Raw genomic sequence first — 19,328 nt, forward strand, 5'->3', positions numbered from 1 at the left:
TACTAATCAATTTCTGAAACAAGACTGTTTAGGTATGTTTATTTTAGTTTTTTTTTTTGTCTAATGGAAGTCCACTGATTTCAATTTCTACAACTAATCTCATATGATATAGATATGGATTTGAGTTGAGGGAAGTTTTCATACATAATCTTTTTTTAGTCTCACATACATAATTCGAAATGCTTACTCGTTTGGCTATCCAAAAAATATAATATTTCACTTAACCAGTTTACAGTGATTTTGTTACCCAAACATAATTTTGAAAATTATAAATTGAGCGGTAAAAGTAACAGTGATTTTATCACCCAAAAATAATCTTGAGAATTTGATGCATGAAGACAATATTCGTAAAGTAAATTTGTTAGCCATACCCATTATTTGAAGAAAGAAAAAAACGTACTGAGAGTACGGTGTCACACTGATCAGCTACCACGGAAAAAATCCTCTATATAACCGAGCAGGCAAAGCCCAAAAAAGAAACAGAATTTCAAAATTCAAAATCAATTCAAATTTTCACGAGAGAGAGCAGATCTAGCCGCGCTTTTGATTTCGTTTCATCGTCTCTCTCGTCTTTCATCTGCAATGTCGTCTACGAGAAAGAGCACCAAGAGAACACGGCCAGAGCCTCAATCGCTCAAGAAGCAAACACCGAACGCAAAACTCCAGGACGATTTGGATCTCGATGTTTCTAGGTCCGTTTTTTCTTCTTTCTTACGTCTTCTTCTTCGTTTCTTCGGCTTTTTGGCTAAATTGTGACTCGCGATTATGATTTCCATGTGGATCGTGCAGCGATCTCAAAGGCATCATGTCGGCGTTGAAGCAAATCAGAGAGAAAGCGGACGAGGATGGCCGGAAAAAGAAGGAAGAAAGCATCTCCAGGTGATTTCTCTCTTTCGTAACAAGTTCCATCTCAGGTTATGGTGTATTTAGAAGAATCAGAGTTCGATATCGCGACCTTATTTTTTATCTACTATAGTACTAATCCCCAAGTTTCTGTCATCGAGATAGTCATGTCGATATCCTGAGTTTTGAATCGCTTTGCGATCATATGCATCTTAATCGTTATTGGAGCAGATTGTGCTAATTACGATCGTTGCTTGTACTTGTTATCGTTGGTACATGATATTCTCGGGATTTTGTACCGCAAGCAAATTTTATCAGCTAGATATAGCCAGATGAAGGTTAGGTGTTCGATCATTTGTTTCTAGCATTTGTTATCGGTTGATCTGTTGTGAAAGAGATTGTGGTATTATCTTGTATCTCTTAAACTAGAAAGCCAATGGTTGATTGATAGATATCAAGCTCTTTTGATTCACAGATAGAGAACATTTTAGATATTCTGTTTTCTGTTCATCAACTCTGTAGGATTCGGTTGATTTCTATCATGAGTTTGGTATCTAGTGGTATGATTTAGTGGTATGATTTATTTCATTTATTGTTCTAGAAGACAAAAACAACATCCGAGTGTGAGCATTCTTTCTCTTGATGGGCATAATCTGTTTTCTCCACTAGACGATGACATAAACTCCATGGTTCTAATGCTCTCTAAGTGTCGTTAGTGTGATAGCTGAATCTTGCTTTAATCAGTGTCGCTAATTTGATAGCTGAATCTTGCTTTAATCAGTGTCGCAAATTTGATAGCTGAATCTTGCTTCAATCCTTGCGTATCTTTCTGGCAGTGTGTCCACTGAGGTAAAGTCAAAGATCGACGAGTTGAAGTCAAAACTTGAGAAAGAAAGGTAAGGCTATGTTCTGAGGATGGATGTCTGATCTTTCATGCTTTGTGGATGTTGGTTTACAAGATAAGATATAAATGGAAGCGTGCTGATTATATCTGTCTTTGAATAACAATTTGCAGACAAAACTTTAGCAAAGCACTTTCAAAGAGTTCAAAGGAGGTTTGAACAAAGATCCCAAGATGATATTATAACTTTTTTGAGCCATTAGAAAGGTGCAAGGAGCTGACTGACCTCATCCATATTTTCAGTGTGAGAATATTTTGAAGGACGAATCTGCCAAGTTTGAGGAACTTCACCACAAATTCATGAAAGAGAAAGCTGATTATCTACAGAGTTTGAAAGGTATTCATTCTACTGCCCTCTAGTTTTGTCATCTCTTACTCATAAGGTCAGTTAGTGTTGGATGTCAAAAACGTATACCACAAAGTTTTTTATTTCATTAGCTAAGTGAGATATTACTGAAACTGAACATGTATTTCTACAGACACTATTTCCAAGTTTGAGGAGGACAAGGAAAGGCTCTATATGCGATATGAACAACTAAGTAAGCCAACCATTTTATAATGAGACCATTGATATAAACTGGCAACACTTACTCACTTTCAACTGTAAATATCTTGTAGGGAAGAAGGAGAAGACAATGATATCGGAACAGGAGAGGTTCTGCACAGAAAAGCTTGCTCAATTGGAAGAGTCGCTGAAGAAAAAGAAAAGGGTAAAGAATAGCCTTTTATAGATATACTCATAGTCTCATATACATACTATCTCTTTTAATATTGTTATATGACGAACTGCGAATTCTCTGGGGTTTAGGATGACAAAACTTTCAGCATACTGAGGAAAACTCTCGGCTCTTTTCTGGAGAACGAAGCATCTGATGAGGACTTCCCACCTGATGAGTGAAAGTTTAACGGCTTTCTCACTTGGCGCTTACAGAAACCCTTTTTTACTTTGATCAGCCGGATTTATTTTCCCAAAAATAGCAGAAAAAACTCTTTTCTGAAGTAGTATTTCAAGACTTTGAATATTGTGGACATGACCCGTATTGTCTCCTATGTTACAGTTTCAAATGAAAGATTAATTACATTAATTTTAGCAGGATCCACCACTAGTTAGCTAATTCTCTATCTGCCTTTTACAGTGATGTTAGGTTTGAGTTAAGTCATTAAAAGCGCACATGTGTTGATGAATTTAAATAACTTTTGTCAGATAGCCTCAGGTATATCAAACTATTTAATACTATAAGATAGTGCGGGGGTCGTTGGTCAAATTAAATAACTCTTGTCCGATGGTCTCAATTATTGATATCAAATCATTATTATCAAAAACTAGCAGTTTCTGGCCAAACTTCTTTCACATTCTCCTCACTATCAAAAAACTAACCATTGTCTCACAATTGATATGGTTAACATCTGGCGGATCTTTAAGCCAAGTCATGGAGCTTCAAAACCAAAGAAATTTCCTATTCACCGTCATTTCTTACAACCTTCAGTGTTTCCATTTGATTGCTTTGGTTGCTCTGAAATCAAGAAGGGAGAAACACAAGGCTATTATTGCCCTCAGTGCAAATTCTATGTCCACAAGGAATGTGCTGAGTCTCACTCCGAGATCAACCACCCTTCACATTCACATCCTCTCAAGCTCCGTACCTGCGGACCACCTGGTTATAGCGATGGAAATTGTCGCTTGTGTGGAGAAACCCTTCGGCTTTTGGTTTATCACTGTTCCACTTGCAACTTTAGTTTAGACACGGCTTGCGCGAGGAAACACGAGATTCCAAGCATTGACTACCCCAAAGCCCATGAGCATAGGCTTCACTTGTTGGCCAAACGTGTCTCTTTCCCTTGTGCTTGTGGTAAAGACGTACATGGAGCTCCTTACTTGTGTCATCAATGCAATTTCATGATCCATAGAGACTGCGTTTTCTTACCGCGTGAGATTTACCTCACACGCCACAAGCACAGGCTTTTTCGAAGCTACTTCATTGGCCCTGGGGAATTCGCTTGTGGAGTTTGTCGTCTTGAGTTAGATTGGAGGTATGGAGGATACCGCTGCTCACAATGCCCTGATTATGTCATCCATTTGAGATGTGCAACAAGAGATGATGTGTGGGATAGAAGAGAACTCGAGGGGATACCTGAAGAAGAAGAAGATATCGAAGAGCCGTTCCAAGTGGTACATGACAAAGTGATTAAGCATTTCAGTCATGAACACTTTCTCAAACTCGAAGAAGGTGGGATTGTTTGTCATGAGAGTGTCCAATGCAGTGCTTGTGCTCTACCTATCTACTTAGATCCATATTACAAATGTTCGAGTTGTGCTTATGTTCTTCACAAGACCTGCTCTGAGCTTCCCCGGAAGTTAAGGCATGAGCTACACAAGCACACTCTTACTCTACGACCAAACACTAGTCAAACTGATGAGTATGGTTATAACTTATTCTATTGTACTGTGTGTCAGCGTCTCTGCAGTGGTTTCAAGTATGTATGTCTTGATTGCAATGTCGAGATAGATGTACGATGTTGTTCAATCAGAGAGCCGTTTATCCATGAAAGTCATCCTCAGCATCGTTTGTTCTACACCTCACCAGAATCCAAGCTTTGTGGTGCTTGTAATGAGACTGCATCAACTGTGTTGACTTGCGTTGACTGTGACTTCTCCTTGGGATTTGACTGCGCCACTCTGCCTAATAAGGTAAAGCACAAATGCGACACACATTTCCTCTCTGTCTGCTTTGGAGAGAAGACGAGTAAGGAATATTGGTGCGAGGCTTGCGAGACAGAAGTTAACCCGAGTACAAGATTCTATACATGTGAAGATTGTAGCTCCACGCTTCATATCGATTGCGTGATTGGAGAATTCACATTCTGGAGACCAGGGTATATCGCCATATCACATTACGAAGTCGAAGTTGTTCCTAATGTCTCTGCATCTCGACCTTATTGTCGTGTGTGCTTTTGCCGTTGCCAAGACACGTCAGGTATCATACATATCTCAGGCAAGTATATCTGTTCTTCCAAGTGTTTAGAAAACAATTTCAGATTCAGCATTACACTTTCCAAGTCGCCGACTCTGAAGATGCCACTCTTTGGGGAGCTTTTTCGACTTGAACCATATTATTAGCCCCATAGCTAGTCTGTAATAAGAATTCCTGTGTGTTCTTCTGAATGAATGATCTTTTGTGGGAGAAGAAAGGATTGCTATTTTCAAAATAAACATTTTTCTTTTGTTCTCATGAATTACAAGCACACCTCTTGATTATACAAGAATCTCTTTTCGACATTGGAAAGAAAGAAAAGAGGGTGAAAATGTTAAAAAAAAAAGGAAGAGATGAGTTTTGTTTCTTCACTTCCAGAGTTCTTCCATGGGGATACCACGCTCAAGAGCAACATCGCGGAACTGTCTCATCTGTTGCACTGCTGCAAGAGTGGCTCTTGCGTTGTTGAGAGCATTGTTGCTTCCGAGCTGTTTCCCCAACGCGTTCTCAACTCCTGCCATCTCTAGCACGATCCTAACCGCTCCTCCAGCAATCACACCAGTACCTGGTGAAGCTGGTCTAAGCATCACCTTGGCTGCTCCGTAATCTCCCTCTGATCTATAAACAAGAAACCCACTCGCTTAAAAACCTAACAAAACCCTCTAAAACATTACCAAAAGCGTACACACACACACACAAAGACCCTCCCCAATTGCTTCCAAAGCTCAACACATTTGCATAGAGATCTTCTTATTTACCAACCGATTCTTCAAAACGTTTTTGCACAAAACGAATATCAGTTTCATAAGACTCGAATTCTGAGTAACAAGTCCCATAACACTAATTGCTCAAACATTACAAACCATCACATCCAACATCCACAATGCTAAGCACAAAAAATCCTAAAATCCAAGTTGCCTATGGAGACATTTGATCAACCAAAACTGACTCTTCTAAATAAAATTATAACTTAACCAAAACGTATACATATACACACACACAATTGCTTCCGAAGCTTAACTCATTTGCCTACAGATCTTCTTATTCACGAAATCTTTGTGCACAAAGCGAATATCAGTTTCATAAGACTAGAATTTTGAGGAACAAGTCCCATAACACCAATGCTCAAACATTATAAACACACATCCAACACAACTATGGATTGCGAAATTCCACAATGCTCAGAACACAAAACCCCAAAATCTTAGTTTTCATTGCCTATAGAGACATTTGATCAACCAAAAACCGAATCTTTCTGAATCAAAAATCAAAACTTTACCTGTGGGGGAAAGTGAGATACTTAGTCATAGGGACTTGAACAATGTTACGCCTAGCATCAATGGCGGATTTCTGAACAGCAGCGACAACTTCCTTGGCCTTAGCACAACCAACACCGACATTCCCTTGTTTGTCTCCTACAACAACAATCGCTCTGAATTTCAATTGCTTGCCTCCTTTAACGACCTTGGTCACTCTCCTAACTTGCACAACTCTCTCCTCGAACCCATCACGGATCTTATCCTTCTTCGGCTTACCAATACCTCCCCCACTCTTCTTGAGCTTCGAATCCATCACATTAACGTCTTTTCCCAGCAAGCTCTCTCCGCTATACGCCGGGCCGTACAGCTCCTCGTACGCCGTAGCGATCTCAGCCTCCGTCTCGTCCGCTCCTTCGTCGAAATACGGCGGCGGGATGAAACCCTCCGGAGCAGAAGGCGGGTCGAAGACGGCGTTGGCTGTTATCTCCGGGTTTTCATCCTCGAAGAAGAAGGTCTCGATTTGGTCTGAGGAGGAGGAGGCCTTGACGAGAGTGTGCGTCGAGGAGCGCTTGAGGAAGGTGGAGAACGAGACGATGGGTTTCGAGGAGATGATGCGAGAGGAGGTTCTGCTGTGTAGGGAGAGAGAAGAGAGAGATGACAGTGCTGATGCTGCTGCCATTGAAATGGAGGATTTCGTCGGATGAGGAAGTGAGAATGGAGAAGAAAAAGCTTATCCAGCAGCTTATTGAAACAGTGAAAATGGGTTTAAATGTTATAAATTATATCTTCTGCGTTCTTACAAATTGGCCACTATATTTTTATTTATTCACGTTTGGACCCTCGTAATTTATATTTTTGGTCTTGCACACTCTTTAGTTCGAAATGGGCACATAAAGTTAGAAAGCCCTTTGTTCAAACCCAAAACCTAAAAAAGAGGAGAAAATCATTCGCTCGCTTTTACTTATGGCCCATTTAAATTTCTGCAATTTCTGCAAAACCTATCAACATCAAGAATGAAAAAAAAAAAAAAAACCCATCTAACATCAAAAACATATCTTATAGATTTATATATAAAAGAAGGTCAAATTTCTCAATATAAATGTCACATTATCAGTTTCGATCGATATAAGGATAATATGTGTCATACTTTTTTAAAAAAATTAATTAATAAATTTTAATATTAAATTTTAAATTATTCAAAGAAAATGAAAAGTTTTTTAATTAATTGATTCTTCAATAATATTTATATAAACATTAAACAAAAAATTTGTTATAATTAATCAAAAATATTGATGGATATTTTGTATAAAATCTTAATTTTTTATTAATATTATATTTTAAATTGATTGATTTATAATAATATATTAACACATAACAAATGATGATTATACTATTTTAGAAAAATATAAAAACATATAAATTTAAAATAGTTGGAAAAAAAAACTAATGCGAATATTCATCTAGTACTAGTAATGATTAAAGGTAATAAATAAACCACTAGAATAAGGTTGCGGCTACATCCTAGATCACTAATCTTTGTAAGCAAATTAAGTATCAATAAGCATATTAAATTTGAAACACTTATGGTCCTCTCGCTCAAGATCGGCATTCTACAATCCCATATATTAAAGCATAAGTAAGCAACAACAGAAAAAAAAATTCCATAGGTAAAGAATTACTTAATTTCTTAGAGTTAAAATTGGACAATGAGTTGGAAAAGGCCATTCGCATTGATTTCAAAAGTATGTTTCGCAAATTAAAAGGTGACCAAAAATAAATGAGTGTACCACAAAAGAGGCCCCACTCAAAAATTAAAATTAACGTTCCTCGTTGCTGTCACGTGGTTAACTTAAGGTTCCTCTGCCACTTCTCTTATGTATTGTCTATTCCAACGCACATAATTTTTATAAACATATTCCAAACGTGATTTCTTTATTATACTATAAATCTATTACACTGTCCAATGTTTTGTGAACCTAGTTCCAACTAATGTGGACTTTAATGCATTTCCGTTGTCAACAAAAACCTACTTACAAACCTGTAAACGTAGCAAAAACAAGTTAAGTTCATGGTAATCTTGATTAATTTATAACTATATAAGATAACTTTGATACCAGACTTGAAGAGTTGGTTGTATCTTGAAGTTTTAGCTACACATAAAATGGGGGAAAAATAGAGAGTTGTGTACTATTTAGTCCACATATTAGCGTCGAATTGAAAAGTTTGAATGGGGAAATAATATGAAAAAAAGAAGAGCAGGAGAATGCGATGCTGCACAGAAAAAAAGATGCAATCGAAATAGACAGGCAGTACAATAATGTGAACTGTAGTGTGACAGCTTACGGGTCTATTGCCCAATTTGACGTTAATATTCTGACCAATTTTTTTCATCTTTCGATAGTGTTTCAACGTAATAACTAAGGCTCCACAAAGTAGAAAATATATAAACTTATTAAGAAAATTTTTTTTTCTTCCTATCATCGGTTATAAGAGTTTTTTGTTTTAATTAAATTCATAGGCTCCACATGCAAAATGTTACTATTTCATAACCATTTCGGTTGTCTTTATCTTCAAATCTAGACTCTTGTTAATGTATACATATAATGGGATATATGGACATAAGATCATGTCATGTGAAATTATTTCAGACTCTACTTTGTCTTTATGCGTAGGATATTTCTACAATTTGCTTGACTAATTAGTCTTTATAGTTTAAACGTAATTTTGTTTAGTAAAAAACTACTCCAATCACTTGTGTGTTGCTATCTTGTGCATGGTAACTTAACTCTCCAATGGTCGATTCCTTTGAAGATCACGTCAAGTTGATGGAAGACCGTCCTAGAATTGTCACACACTTAGCTCGGTAGAGGTTGATAGATCCTTGGATTTAGACCGCTTCGGTGAAAGAGATACTAAGGTGTGAGTAAGACTCGAAAATCCTTAGGCCCAATTTTAAAAAAAAAAGGTTTGAAAACGAGGGGATGGACAAAATGTTTGAGGGGGTTGTGATACCGGATGTTAGGGTGTGAGACAAGTTCCAAAATTCCCTAAGCCCCAAATACGACTACAACTCTCTCTCTTACTTCGGAATCGAAGGCTGCGTCAAGCAGGATGAAACTACTTGATAAACCGGAAATCGATCAATGGCTAACCACCAAAATATCGACAAGTTCTTAGAGAACAAAAGAGAAAACTCAAAGAGAAATTTTATAAAAGATAAGTGATGAAAAATCCAAGTACATTGTTGCCTTTATATAGAGGCTAGAGGAGACCATCGGTCTTACAGAGAATTAAAAGAACATTAAATGAAAATAAAGAAAACGTTGAATAGCGATCAAACTTCCGGGTGGCCCTTCGCATCCTTTCGCTAGACTCTTGAACTCCTTGATCGTTATATTTGGCCGCGAATCAAACCATGATCGTGAGATAGGTGTGCATTAACCTCGTTAAAACCTCATTCGGAAAACCCAGTGGGACAAAACCGAATGTAAGAAAAAAGAGTATTAACACAACACCCCAACCATGTCAGTTCGGACCAGAGTACATGAGAACGGTCATGACTTTGTGAGCGGGTGTTAGGTCGTCAGCTCGGCCTTGGCTTTTTAGCTCGGTGAGAACTCGTTGGATGGCCCCCATGAGTTTCTTGGTACGCGACCTGGTCATTGATCCAGTTGGTATGGCCAGAACGTCGTTCAGATCGGCTCCTTGGTCTTGCGCCCCGTCCTGAACCTCGACTTCGCTTAAGTCGGCCATTTGGTTCTGTGTTCCGGCCTGAACCTTGGTTCGCTCCTCGTCCCTTGTTCCCTCCGGTTCCATGATTCTATCACAAGTCGTCAAACACTCTGAGTTTGAGTCATCAGAAAAGCTAACTGAAAATCTGCAATAATCATTCAAAAACGATAAATTTGTGTTTTTTTGTGTTAAAGCCCTCGCAAAATTTTTAATCACAGACCATGATTATGCTTTTCAATCGTTCAATTATTCTAACATGTCTTCATTTTACGAATTATAACAATTGAAAAGTGAATACATTCAAGATTGGACCATTCTTATGCATACTTCTGGCTTCGTGGCCCCAAAAGGCTAGCTTGATCGACCTTATCATCATCTACACCAAACAAGAAATTAAATTATAAAATTAATTTAGTGATGGCCCTTTGCTATAAAATAGAATTTTCTTCTTTTTGTAACCAAATATTATCTTTTACGACACCAAGCATCAGTAGATTTGGTTGACCAACGGGTATTTGGACCAAGAGCTCGGGATGTCAAACTGCGTTAGTTTGGAAGAGATCACAAAAATAATATAGTCATACCACATGGTTTTATCTAGGTTTGAATTTTTCGGGATTTGGAACGGGAATTGACAGGTAAGGGATGAGAATGTGAATTTCGGGAATCTGAATATATTATCCAAAGTATTCTCACAAAATAATGGGAGGGGAATTTACAGGTATGGGACGGGAACGGGAAATTCGGGAATCAAAACATACTTCCCATACAATCCCAAAATAAAATATAATCGGGAAATGAACGGGAAAGGGACGGAAAATTTTTTGGATAATTCGGATAATTATATTAAAATTAATTTTTGTTTAAAAAAAAATTATTATTTATTAATAAATTGGAAAAATCATTATTTATTATAAAAAAAATTCAATTAACGAAATCTCTAAAATTTAATTTTATATAATTACCCAACGGGAAGTTCGGATAATCTCATTCCCGTCCCTACCCTTTCCCTTACCCATTCAAATATTATTTTCAAACCCGAATAGGAAATTACAATTTTTTTTTCCCGAAAAGTTTGGGTATTTCAAGACGGATATGAGACGGAACAGGTTACCCTTCCCGAAAAATTCATGCCTAGTTTTATCCAATGGACATATTCCTCAATTATAACTTTTCTACAATTCAATTGTTGAATAAATTATTGAGCCACCCCCCGTGATTGATCAGTTCCGAATGAATTGTTTGCTGTTCAATCTTGCTTTCAAACCAAATTAAACACATTAGAATATTGCCATATTATCCACATGTATTAGATATCCTTAATCACCTATTTGTATAAGATATATAACCGGAATTATGCATGGATTTAACTTAAAAATAGACATACAAACAAAAATAATTTCTACAGAAAGATGATTGAATTATTATTAATGATAAAAAGTGTGGCATAGAAGATATACATGCTTTACTGTTTGACCAAAAAATAGATAAATATTTTACTAGCAAATGTTTAGTTTTATATACCGTGGAGTGTGGACTATAAACTTCTTTAAATCACTCTCGAAAAGATATTTCATTTTTTATCAATTCCTTTTTTCTTTTGATACATTATTAATGATAAAAAAAGTGTGGCATAGTCGCATAGAAGATATAAATACTTTACTGTTTGACCAAAAAATAGATTTACCAGAAAATGTTTAGTTTTATATACTGTGGAGTGTGGAATATAAAACTTCTTTAAATCACTCTCGAAATGTTAGTTCATTTTTTTCATATTTTTTTTTGTTTTTGCTTTTGATACATAGGAATAATAGAGCACACTTCTGAGCACTAAAGCTTGATCGTATCTACACAGAACATGCTAATAAACTTTTTACCTTAGTACATGAAGAGAGAAGAAAAAAGAGTGAAATTTTGTGGTCCAACAATATAAGCACCTAAGATCCTTCCCCACTTTTGTTTTGGGGGGTCCTTTACTTCTCTTCTAATGTTTACTTTCACTTCCTTTTCTTCTTCTCCTCTTGTTCCATCTTTCATGTGAGAGAGAGAGAAAGAGAGAGTTGAATTTTGCAGATGAGTATGAGAAGAAGCAAAGCGGAAGGGAAGAGGAATTTAAGAGAAATGAGCGAGGAAGATGAAGAAGAAGATGAAGAAGAAGATGAGGATACTTGTGAAGAAGAAGAAGAGGCTTCGGAGAAGAAGCAGAAAGGTAGAGCTACAAGTAGTAGCAGTAGCAGTGGAGTTTGTCAGGTCGAGAGATGTACTGCGGATATGAGCAGAGCCAAAAACTACCACAAACGACACAAAGTCTGCGAGTTTCATGCCAAAGCTCCTCTTGTTCGGATCTCTGGTCTTCACCAACGTTTCTGCCAACAATGTAGCAGGTAAAATTTCTGTCATCAAATATCTTCATCTCCTGCGACAACCAAAAACAAGAAAAAGGAATAAATGAGACTTTAAAACTTTGGTTTCAAGGTTTCACGAGCTCGGTGAGTTTGATGAAGCCAAGCGGAGTTGCAGGAGACGCTTAGCTGGACACAATGAGAGAAGGCGTAAAAGCACAACTGAATAAAAAAACGGTGAAAGGTCTCAAAATCCCGATTTGAAAGTTAAATGTAATAGGCTTTGCTTGCTCTCTTCTGTCAGTCTCTTTTTAGCTCCTTGTAATCTTCTGTGTCTCTCTCTGTTTCTCCATATTGCCTGCAATCAAAGCTATCTGCTAAACCTAAGACATCATCAAATGCATTGACACTAAGTAAATGCTTGAATAAATTATGTGTAAGACTTACGAAATGGTTATTCAAAGTCAAGTTCTTTAAGTAAACCAGGAATCTGTATATGTTTTGCAATCAACAATGAGGAGACACAGCTAAAATGCTAATAAAAAATCATAAGAATCTGAGAGACACTTTTGATTCTTGAGATCTGTATTTCTGTTACAAGAAAGCTCATCAATTTCCGAGGCAGATGCAAGCTCCTAGTGTTTCTAAGATCCAAAAATTGGACCAAATAATGTAGAGTCGAAAACTAATCCTAGTCACGTTTGATTCCCAACATTTTCATTGAGAACTCCCAAGCAACGATTGCTGCTGCATTAGCAGGGAATGCTCTCACGATGGTTGGACCCAAACCTGCATAGCATCCCTTGAGTCCAGCCCTCTTGTGAATCTGCAGAGATGGTTTAAAAGTCAAAAACACTATTTATATACTCTTTGTATCGATGTTTTGATTCAAAGAGGCAATCAAGATGGCTGACAGACCGATCTCAACACTTTCAAAGGATTTGTCTCGGTAGGTTTGTCTGGAGAGGTCTGGATAATGGTTTTTGCTACATCAAAAGGTAAAACAGCTGACCAGCACTGTATCATAGAAACTGTAGTCATATTCATTGAACTAGATAACAACATTTTTTCATGACCGAATCTCATGAAACACACTAGAAAGATTCTTACAGCCATGCCTCCAAGACCACCAGTGAAAACTCCTATCCCCATGTCAACCAAGTAACCATCTTTCAGCTTAGAATTCTCCAATTTCAAGCGGATGTGATACCGTAAGTGCTCATAGACAGTAAAAAAGACAGCATTTCCAACACATTCTCTTAATAATGTTGCTGAACCACCGCGAAAAATACCTGTTACCTGAAAGATATACCCATCAAACTAATGTTTGCAACTATACTTTAGCAAAGAGAGTTTCTCACCCCTTCATTTTTAACAGTCTGAACGGCACAATCAAGAGGACTGTTGTATCTACGAATGTTAGGAACAAAAGAATCCGTGCCTTGGATCTGCATTCGACACTGGAGAAAACAATGAATGTCCTAATACTTCATGGAAACAATCAAAGGTATTAATCGGTGGAGAAGAAATTGTGCTCTGGAGATTTCACCTTTACTAGCTCTGTTGGACATAATACAAAACTAATAATAGCTCCACCAAACATAGCAGATGGAACTATTATTTCCGGTCGTGGCCCATCATCTGGCAAAGTTCCCTTACAATTAAAAAAAAAAAGAAGCAAGCTTTGAAATCTAAAAGAACCAAATATATCTGAAATGCAGTAAAAAGATCAAAACGGCCTGCAATATTACCCGCAAAAAGAGTTTTGCCTGGGAGTATATGCCGAACATTAATGAACTTTCAAAGGCCATTCCCAAAAACGACGATGTTGCTCCCCTATAAAGTCCTTTGACCTAAATATGATTTTTCACATCAGCAAAAAACTTATACCTGGCCAATCAGGGCGATGATGGAGCTACCAAGTTTCTATTGACACTAAAAAAATCCCAAATTTCAAGTAGTAAATTTGTTTTCGGATGCTAGAGTGAAAGAGAGAGACATAACAAGAGTGCAAGGAAATATACTCCTTCAGTTTGCAGGATCCGTGAAGCACAATGCAGGCCATTTTTGTATCTGAGCCCTTGCACATCTGTATTATGTTTCTGAAGTTTTACCTGACACAGAAACACACAAATGACAAAACCCGCCCCCCACAAGAATCAATCATTACCAATCCAGTGATAAACTGACGAAAATGGTTAAAACCAAAACAAGAAATGATTTTTATGCCTACAAAGCTCATAAAAAACAAACCAAGCTAAGTCTCAACGGTATCACAAGTACCCTTATTGACAATATGAATCTTATTTCTTTGCTAAAGATTGTTTAACCTTTACCCAAAACTAAGTGCAGCAGCAGAGATGTTTATATGCCAAAAAAAAAAGCAAAAACAGGTAACAACAATTAACACTTAAGTATATCGATGCGCAAGTATGGAAACACTTTCTCTCACCAATGCATCCGTAATTAGACCAAAGCAAATGAGCAAAATTCCGCAGCTGAGTAAGGAATTGATATATGAAATCATATTTCCCTCGAATAGAGGGATATGAAACACATATACCCACTTGGTATAAACCGGACAATCGAAATCGGGACTGAAAATTGAGTACCTTGACGGTGTCGAAAGGGTGGCCGACGGCGACTGTTGCGAGACCAGCCATCATTCCGGCGACATATTCCTTGTAAACCCCTAAACCCTCTCCCATCACCGTCTTCCTTTCCTTTCTCCACAACGCTCCCCAGCAGAAAAAGAATTCAGCACAGTGTTTTTTTCTTTCCTTTTCTAATTTCTGTCGATTTTGAAAATCAAGTGGAAACAGTATAGGGTAAATTCAAAATTTGATATGGGTGATTGGGTTTAGTGAAATAAAAAAAATTCACAAACAAAAATATTAATGAAATTAATATTGTAGATTTTAATATATTTAAATGTATTTTTCTCTATATTTCTTTTAAAATATTTTTTTAAAGAAAATTAGTTGTTAAGAAATTCTAAATAGTTTTCAAAATTCGGAAATGATTTTTTAATTTGGTTTAGCACGATGATATAATTTGTGTATAAATTTATGAGCTTTTTCCGGTAAGAAACCTCCAATTTTTTCGTGGGAGTTCTAGTATAAGTGTGCCTCAACAATACACAATTTCTATATTAAAAACAATTATAGCTGTTTGTGAAATTTCAGTCTTCTATTAGAGGCAAATCTCCGGCAAAATAAAAATGACATCAAAATCCGGAAAACATGATAAAATGTATTTTTCGAAGGCATTCCAACATTCAAGTCAGAAAACAGTTCAACAAAAACCACAATATAGTTGTTTGGAAAGTGGAAAATAATCGGAAAATTTTAGTGAAAGAAAATAGACCCGAAAGTCTTTGAGATAGGTAGGATCTACTCGAGTCTGAGAGTGAGAATGAGCTTTTTGCGGTGAAAAAAGAAAAAAAAAATATAAGAGTGAATGAGCTCTACGATTTAAACAACATCGTGGAGGAAAAATTAAGCGAGATGACAGGAAAGATAGTGAAAATCGTGTAGAATGCCTAAGCTTAAGAACCACAAGTATCTAGAAAGATATCGTAAGACTTAAAATGGCAAAAAGTGTGAATCCCCTCCCTGTTGGGAAGGGTAATGTATTTAGAGAGAATGATCTGATCCGAGTTAGTATACTAGGTTGACCCATAAATTGTGAATCGGGTGGATCGGCTCATGATCCGACTCGACTGAACTCGAATCTTGTGATGGCGTTATATCTCTGATGGTCTCACCAACTTTCATTGCCATGTTCTGCCAGCAATAAAACCGTTCTTGGTGCGTGTAGACTGAGTCGGCAACTCATACGTGGTATGGCTCTTTCCTGAATTTCTGTTTTTTTTTTCTGATTCTTGTGAAAAGTCATTTTCACCTGACACACTCAAGGAACACACATTAAATGCTGTTTTTGCGGGTTTGTGAGAGTATAAGCAATCAAATCACACTAATTCATATTTCTATTATCGATTGGAGAGAAATTTAAATAGTATTCCCACCCAAATGGGTTATTCATAACTGGCCCAGATCCCTCGAGACTGGAAACGAGCTACTGGGAGTTAATGACTTCGCTCTCTGAGTACCTATACGGACCAATCTTCCTTATATCTCGATCCTTCTAGATCACCGAATTAAGGTCTTGTACATAAAAAATGTAACATTTCCTTCTCGTGACCATTCAGTCTCCAACTTTCTTATTTTTGATAGCGTGATATGTGCTATCAAATACAAGAAATCTGAGAACAGATGACTTAGGGCTTGACTGGTTTAAACGCAGCGGTTGCGATTGCGGATGCGGGAGTTTGCGGAAGCGGACGATTGCGGTTTTGAGCGTTATTCAACGGTTTACACGACTGGTTAAATTTTTTAAGGCGGGTCTATTTGCGGGACAAATTTGACTGGCAAACCAGCGATTGTTTTAGCGGTTAAACATAAAATTGGTAAAATAAACATCATATATAATTATAAAGAAAAAACAGAAAAACTTTATTATTATGATTAATATCAATCACTAAATAATTATTTTAAAAACTAATTAATTTTATAATAATATGTTTTATTTCAATTATTGGGAACATCACCCAAAATTGTGTCTAGTAATGTAATAGACTAGGAAAAATTTGCTCCAATACGTGGATCTTTTGGATTTGTTTTATGCATGATGTAAATTTTTTCAATTGATCTAATCGATTTTTTGCACGACCCCAACTCAAATCAACTCCAAATTGTTCATTAGTATTTTTCAAAATACGTTCTTTCTGGAGTGCACTCTAAGATACTTATTTTGAGTTTGTTTTTCACGATAGTCCGTTGAAGTAACGCACATGTCATCTCGTTTGATCATGTAATTTTTTGAATAACAAAAAAAATTATATCAAACTAATTTTGTTATTAATAAGATATATATTTATAATTTCTTACTTTAAAAGTTAAAACTGAACAAGTAATATAAATGAATTAAACCAAAGTTTTATGACACTTATGCTTGTATTTTAATTTTCTTCAACTGATATAAAAGTCATGATTAGAGATTAGAACTTGATAGAAAAAGTGAGAGGTTAGGGTTTATATATATATAGGAGAAAATTAGTAAGGTAAAGGTTTTATAATTATTTTTAACGTGATTTTTTATTTTATTTTTTAGCGTGATTTTATTTGTTTTTTATTTTTTTTATCCAACCGCTATCGCCCGCAACCGTAAACGCTGGCGGAAAGCACATTTTAGATTTCAGCGTTATAAAACGATACAAAGCGATTTGCAGCGATTTATATGATTGTGATAAAATGCCATTAACCGCTACCAACCACAAACGTTGCGGATAATAACGGGTGAACCAATTAACACCTTATTATATCGGATCTCCCGAATCTAATTGGATTTGACGTCTAATACTATAAACTTAAACTATATTAGGCCTATAGATTCTAGTTTAGTCCAGAGAATCATATCTAAAAAATACTATAAACATCCACACGTACTGTGATTTGTCAACGTAACAAGGATCAAATTTGTCCCAACAAAAGCTTATTAGATTCGTCCGTCATTCCAAATTTCCAATATTAGCGAATCGAAAGAAGTTATGGCCACTAAAAACAGTTATCTCATGCGTTGATTTTTATCATATCATAATTGTTTTTATCGGATTGAAACTCGAGAACCTGCTCATAGATGACAACAAAGATCTTTTTTTTGTATAAAGAAATAACAACGATCTTAAGACTGAGATCATTTGGTTTTAGTGGCCATAATTTGATCAATTAAAGGATGTTAGGCTATAATTTTTTCATAAAAAAAGAAGATTACTACATAAATTTGAGTTTATTAAGTGAAACTCACTTATTGGTAAAATTTTTACCAAATTTTGATCTAATATTAAATCCAATTTTTTTAATACCAAAACATTATCGTTGAAAATTAAATTTAGCCGTATTTTACGTTTTAGTTATGTTAACAAATATCATAAATATCGGTTAACGATCTTAAAACTGGTTATCAGTATATATAAAATTGTTATAACACATATCATATATGGACTCTTATACCGGCCCATTAGGCCTATCAGGGCATTGTACTTAACCTAGATTCCCTATGTACTCTATATATACATTCCAGTGATTAATAAAGTTTCTAAGTTTTCACAACACGTTATCAGCACGATAAGACTCTCTGAGCGAAAAACCCTAATAAATCCGGTCACCACCAAAACCCTAAAAGCAAGTCGAAACTTAAAAGACGGATATCTTCCAAACCGTGAGGAACCAGAAGACGATCTACATATCAAATCGAAGCCCTCGACGAAACGAATCTACTGGTGAAAACCGTTTGTCGATCCAACGTCGGACGCGCCCTCACGCACACTTACAGTACACGACGATCAACCGAGAAAAAAAAAAAAAAAAAAAAACCAGATCCGAGTTTTTCCTTCTTCAACCAGCAGCTTCTCCAGTTTTGGTGATCAATCCTTGGAATTTGTAGCGGCTAACTGAGGTCTATTAGCTCCCAGTTTCATTAGCCTGTCAGAAATCCAAAGGTGGAAAAGGTATTTTCTAAAACTGAGAGCCATAGAACCTGTTGTTTAAACACTTCAAACCCCTATAAAAAAAAAAAAATCGATCTCTAATTGATTGAAAGTGTTTGATACTCTGATGATTGATTGATAACTTGTTGATTGATTGTTTAAATTACAAGTTTATGCATGTTCAAAGGTTTTAAACTCGTTTTATAAAACCCTAATCTACAAAAACCTAACAACCGTTTTTGGCCATGTTTATGGCATAAACCTATTCGATTTTCTTCATGTTTAATAAGCTTGTTGCAGCTTATTTGATTGTTGATTCTCTTGCTTGAAACACTTGATTGAATAAACTAAGAAAATCAACCCTAAATCCTAAGCTTGATTCACGATTTTGTAATCTTCAAAATCGTAAGTCATAATGCTTAAACCCTAGTCCTTTTCACGTGATTTCTTTGTTGTCCTTGTGAAATTATTAAAACCATCGACCACAGATCCTATAGATCTCGAAATCACATCCAAAATATGTTTTCCAAACCGTTAAAACCCTAGATAAAACCCTAATCATATTCGGCTCCCCTAGGGTTCCTCCTAAACCGCCTAAAACCGGCTAAACCTGGTTCTCATTAACCGAAATTATATTCGGCTTTAACCGATTAAATCACAGCTATTAAACCGACATCATGTTCGGGGTAACTAAAACCATACCTTTTAAAATTTACTATTTCCGAGAAAGTT

The 19,328-nt window shown here is 36.3% G+C and overlaps 5 protein-coding genes across 6 annotated transcripts; 3 read left to right on the forward strand and 2 right to left on the reverse strand.

Annotated features, from left to right (window-relative positions):
- Window positions 1-506: 506 nt before the first annotated feature.
- LOC18026537 lies at window positions 507-2,786 on the forward strand. Its single transcript, XM_006410463.2, has 8 exons — window positions 507-692; window positions 790-879; window positions 1,680-1,739; window positions 1,859-1,898; window positions 1,988-2,081; window positions 2,224-2,283; window positions 2,363-2,454; window positions 2,553-2,786. Exons 1-8 carry the CDS (start codon window positions 583-585, stop codon window positions 2,640-2,642), a joined length of 636 nt encoding a protein of 211 aa, XP_006410526.1. The 5' UTR covers window positions 507-582; the 3' UTR covers window positions 2,643-2,786.
- Window positions 2,787-3,140: 354 nt separating this feature from the next.
- Window positions 3,141-4,862, forward strand: LOC18026538. Its single transcript, XM_024148365.1, has one exon. It carries the CDS (start codon window positions 3,141-3,143, stop codon window positions 4,860-4,862), a length of 1,722 nt encoding a protein of 573 aa, XP_024004133.1.
- Window positions 4,863-4,939: 77 nt separating this feature from the next.
- On the reverse strand, window positions 4,940-6,723 carry LOC112090232 (30S ribosomal protein S5, chloroplastic). The gene is made up of 2 exons (XM_024161044.1): window positions 5,996-6,723; window positions 4,940-5,334 (listed from the first exon to the last, which is right to left on the reverse strand). Exons 1-2 carry the CDS (start codon window positions 6,652-6,654, stop codon window positions 5,085-5,087), a joined length of 909 nt encoding a protein of 302 aa, XP_024016812.1. The 5' UTR covers window positions 6,655-6,723; the 3' UTR covers window positions 4,940-5,084.
- A 4,799-nt stretch (window positions 6,724-11,522) lies between these two features.
- Window positions 11,523-12,526, forward strand: LOC18026539 (squamosa promoter-binding-like protein 3). Its single transcript, XM_006410467.2, has 2 exons — window positions 11,523-12,091; window positions 12,183-12,526. Exons 1-2 carry the CDS (start codon window positions 11,781-11,783, stop codon window positions 12,277-12,279), a joined length of 408 nt encoding a protein of 135 aa, XP_006410530.1. The 5' UTR covers window positions 11,523-11,780; the 3' UTR covers window positions 12,280-12,526.
- Window positions 12,504-14,830, reverse strand: LOC18026567 (mitochondrial arginine transporter BAC1). 2 transcript variants are annotated; one of them, XM_024148218.1, is made up of 8 exons: window positions 14,662-14,830; window positions 14,074-14,163; window positions 13,801-13,902; window positions 13,599-13,703; window positions 13,411-13,497; window positions 13,160-13,348; window positions 12,968-13,066; window positions 12,504-12,875 (listed from the first exon to the last, which is right to left on the reverse strand). In XM_024148218.1, exons 1-8 carry the CDS (start codon window positions 14,755-14,757, stop codon window positions 12,741-12,743), a joined length of 903 nt encoding a protein of 300 aa, XP_024003986.1. In that variant the 5' UTR covers window positions 14,758-14,830; the 3' UTR covers window positions 12,504-12,740. The 2 variants fall into 2 exon arrangements, with proteins under 2 accessions (XP_024003986.1, XP_006410529.1); XM_006410466.2 differs by having other exon boundaries at window positions 13,411-13,509.
- Window positions 14,831-19,328: the final 4,498 nt, after the last annotated feature.

Source organism: Eutrema salsugineum, unplaced genomic scaffold, assembly GCF_000478725.1.
Source record: "Eutrema salsugineum unplaced genomic scaffold, Eutsalg1_0 scaffold_10, whole genome shotgun sequence".
Lineage (NCBI taxonomy): Eukaryota > Viridiplantae > Streptophyta > Magnoliopsida > Brassicales > Brassicaceae > Eutrema > Eutrema salsugineum.

Coding starts and splice junctions, on each gene's coding strand:
- LOC18026567 (XM_006410466.2), bottom strand. CDS start 14,757: ATGGGAGAGGGTTTAGGGGTTTACAAGGAATATGTCGCCGGAATGATG. Junction 14,164..14,661: donor ACCCTTTCGACACCGTCAAG/GTACTCAATTTT, acceptor TTTCTGTGTCAG/GTAAAACTTCAGAAACATAA. Junction 13,510..13,598: donor GTCCAACAGAGCTAGTAAAG/GTGAAATCTCCA, acceptor TGTTTTCTCCAG/TGTCGAATGCAGATCCAAGG.
- LOC18026538 (XM_024148365.1), top strand. CDS start 3,141: ATGGTTAACATCTGGCGGATCTTTAAGCCAAGTCATGGAGCTTCAAAA.
- LOC112090232 (XM_024161044.1), bottom strand. CDS start 6,654: ATGGCAGCAGCATCAGCACTGTCATCTCTCTCTTCTCTCTCCCTACAC. Junction 5,335..5,995: donor TATCTCACTTTCCCCCACAG/GTAAAGTTTTGA, acceptor TCTTGTTTATAG/ATCAGAGGGAGATTACGGAG.
- LOC18026537 (XM_006410463.2), top strand. CDS start 583: ATGTCGTCTACGAGAAAGAGCACCAAGAGAACACGGCCAGAGCCTCAA. Junction 693..789: donor TTGGATCTCGATGTTTCTAG/GTCCGTTTTTTC, acceptor TGGATCGTGCAG/CGATCTCAAAGGCATCATGT. Junction 1,899..1,987: donor TTTCAAAGAGTTCAAAGGAG/GTTTGAACAAAG, acceptor CCATATTTTCAG/TGTGAGAATATTTTGAAGGA.
- LOC18026539 (XM_006410467.2), top strand. CDS start 11,781: ATGAGTATGAGAAGAAGCAAAGCGGAAGGGAAGAGGAATTTAAGAGAA. Junction 12,092..12,182: donor TTCTGCCAACAATGTAGCAG/GTAAAATTTCTG, acceptor TTTGGTTTCAAG/GTTTCACGAGCTCGGTGAGT.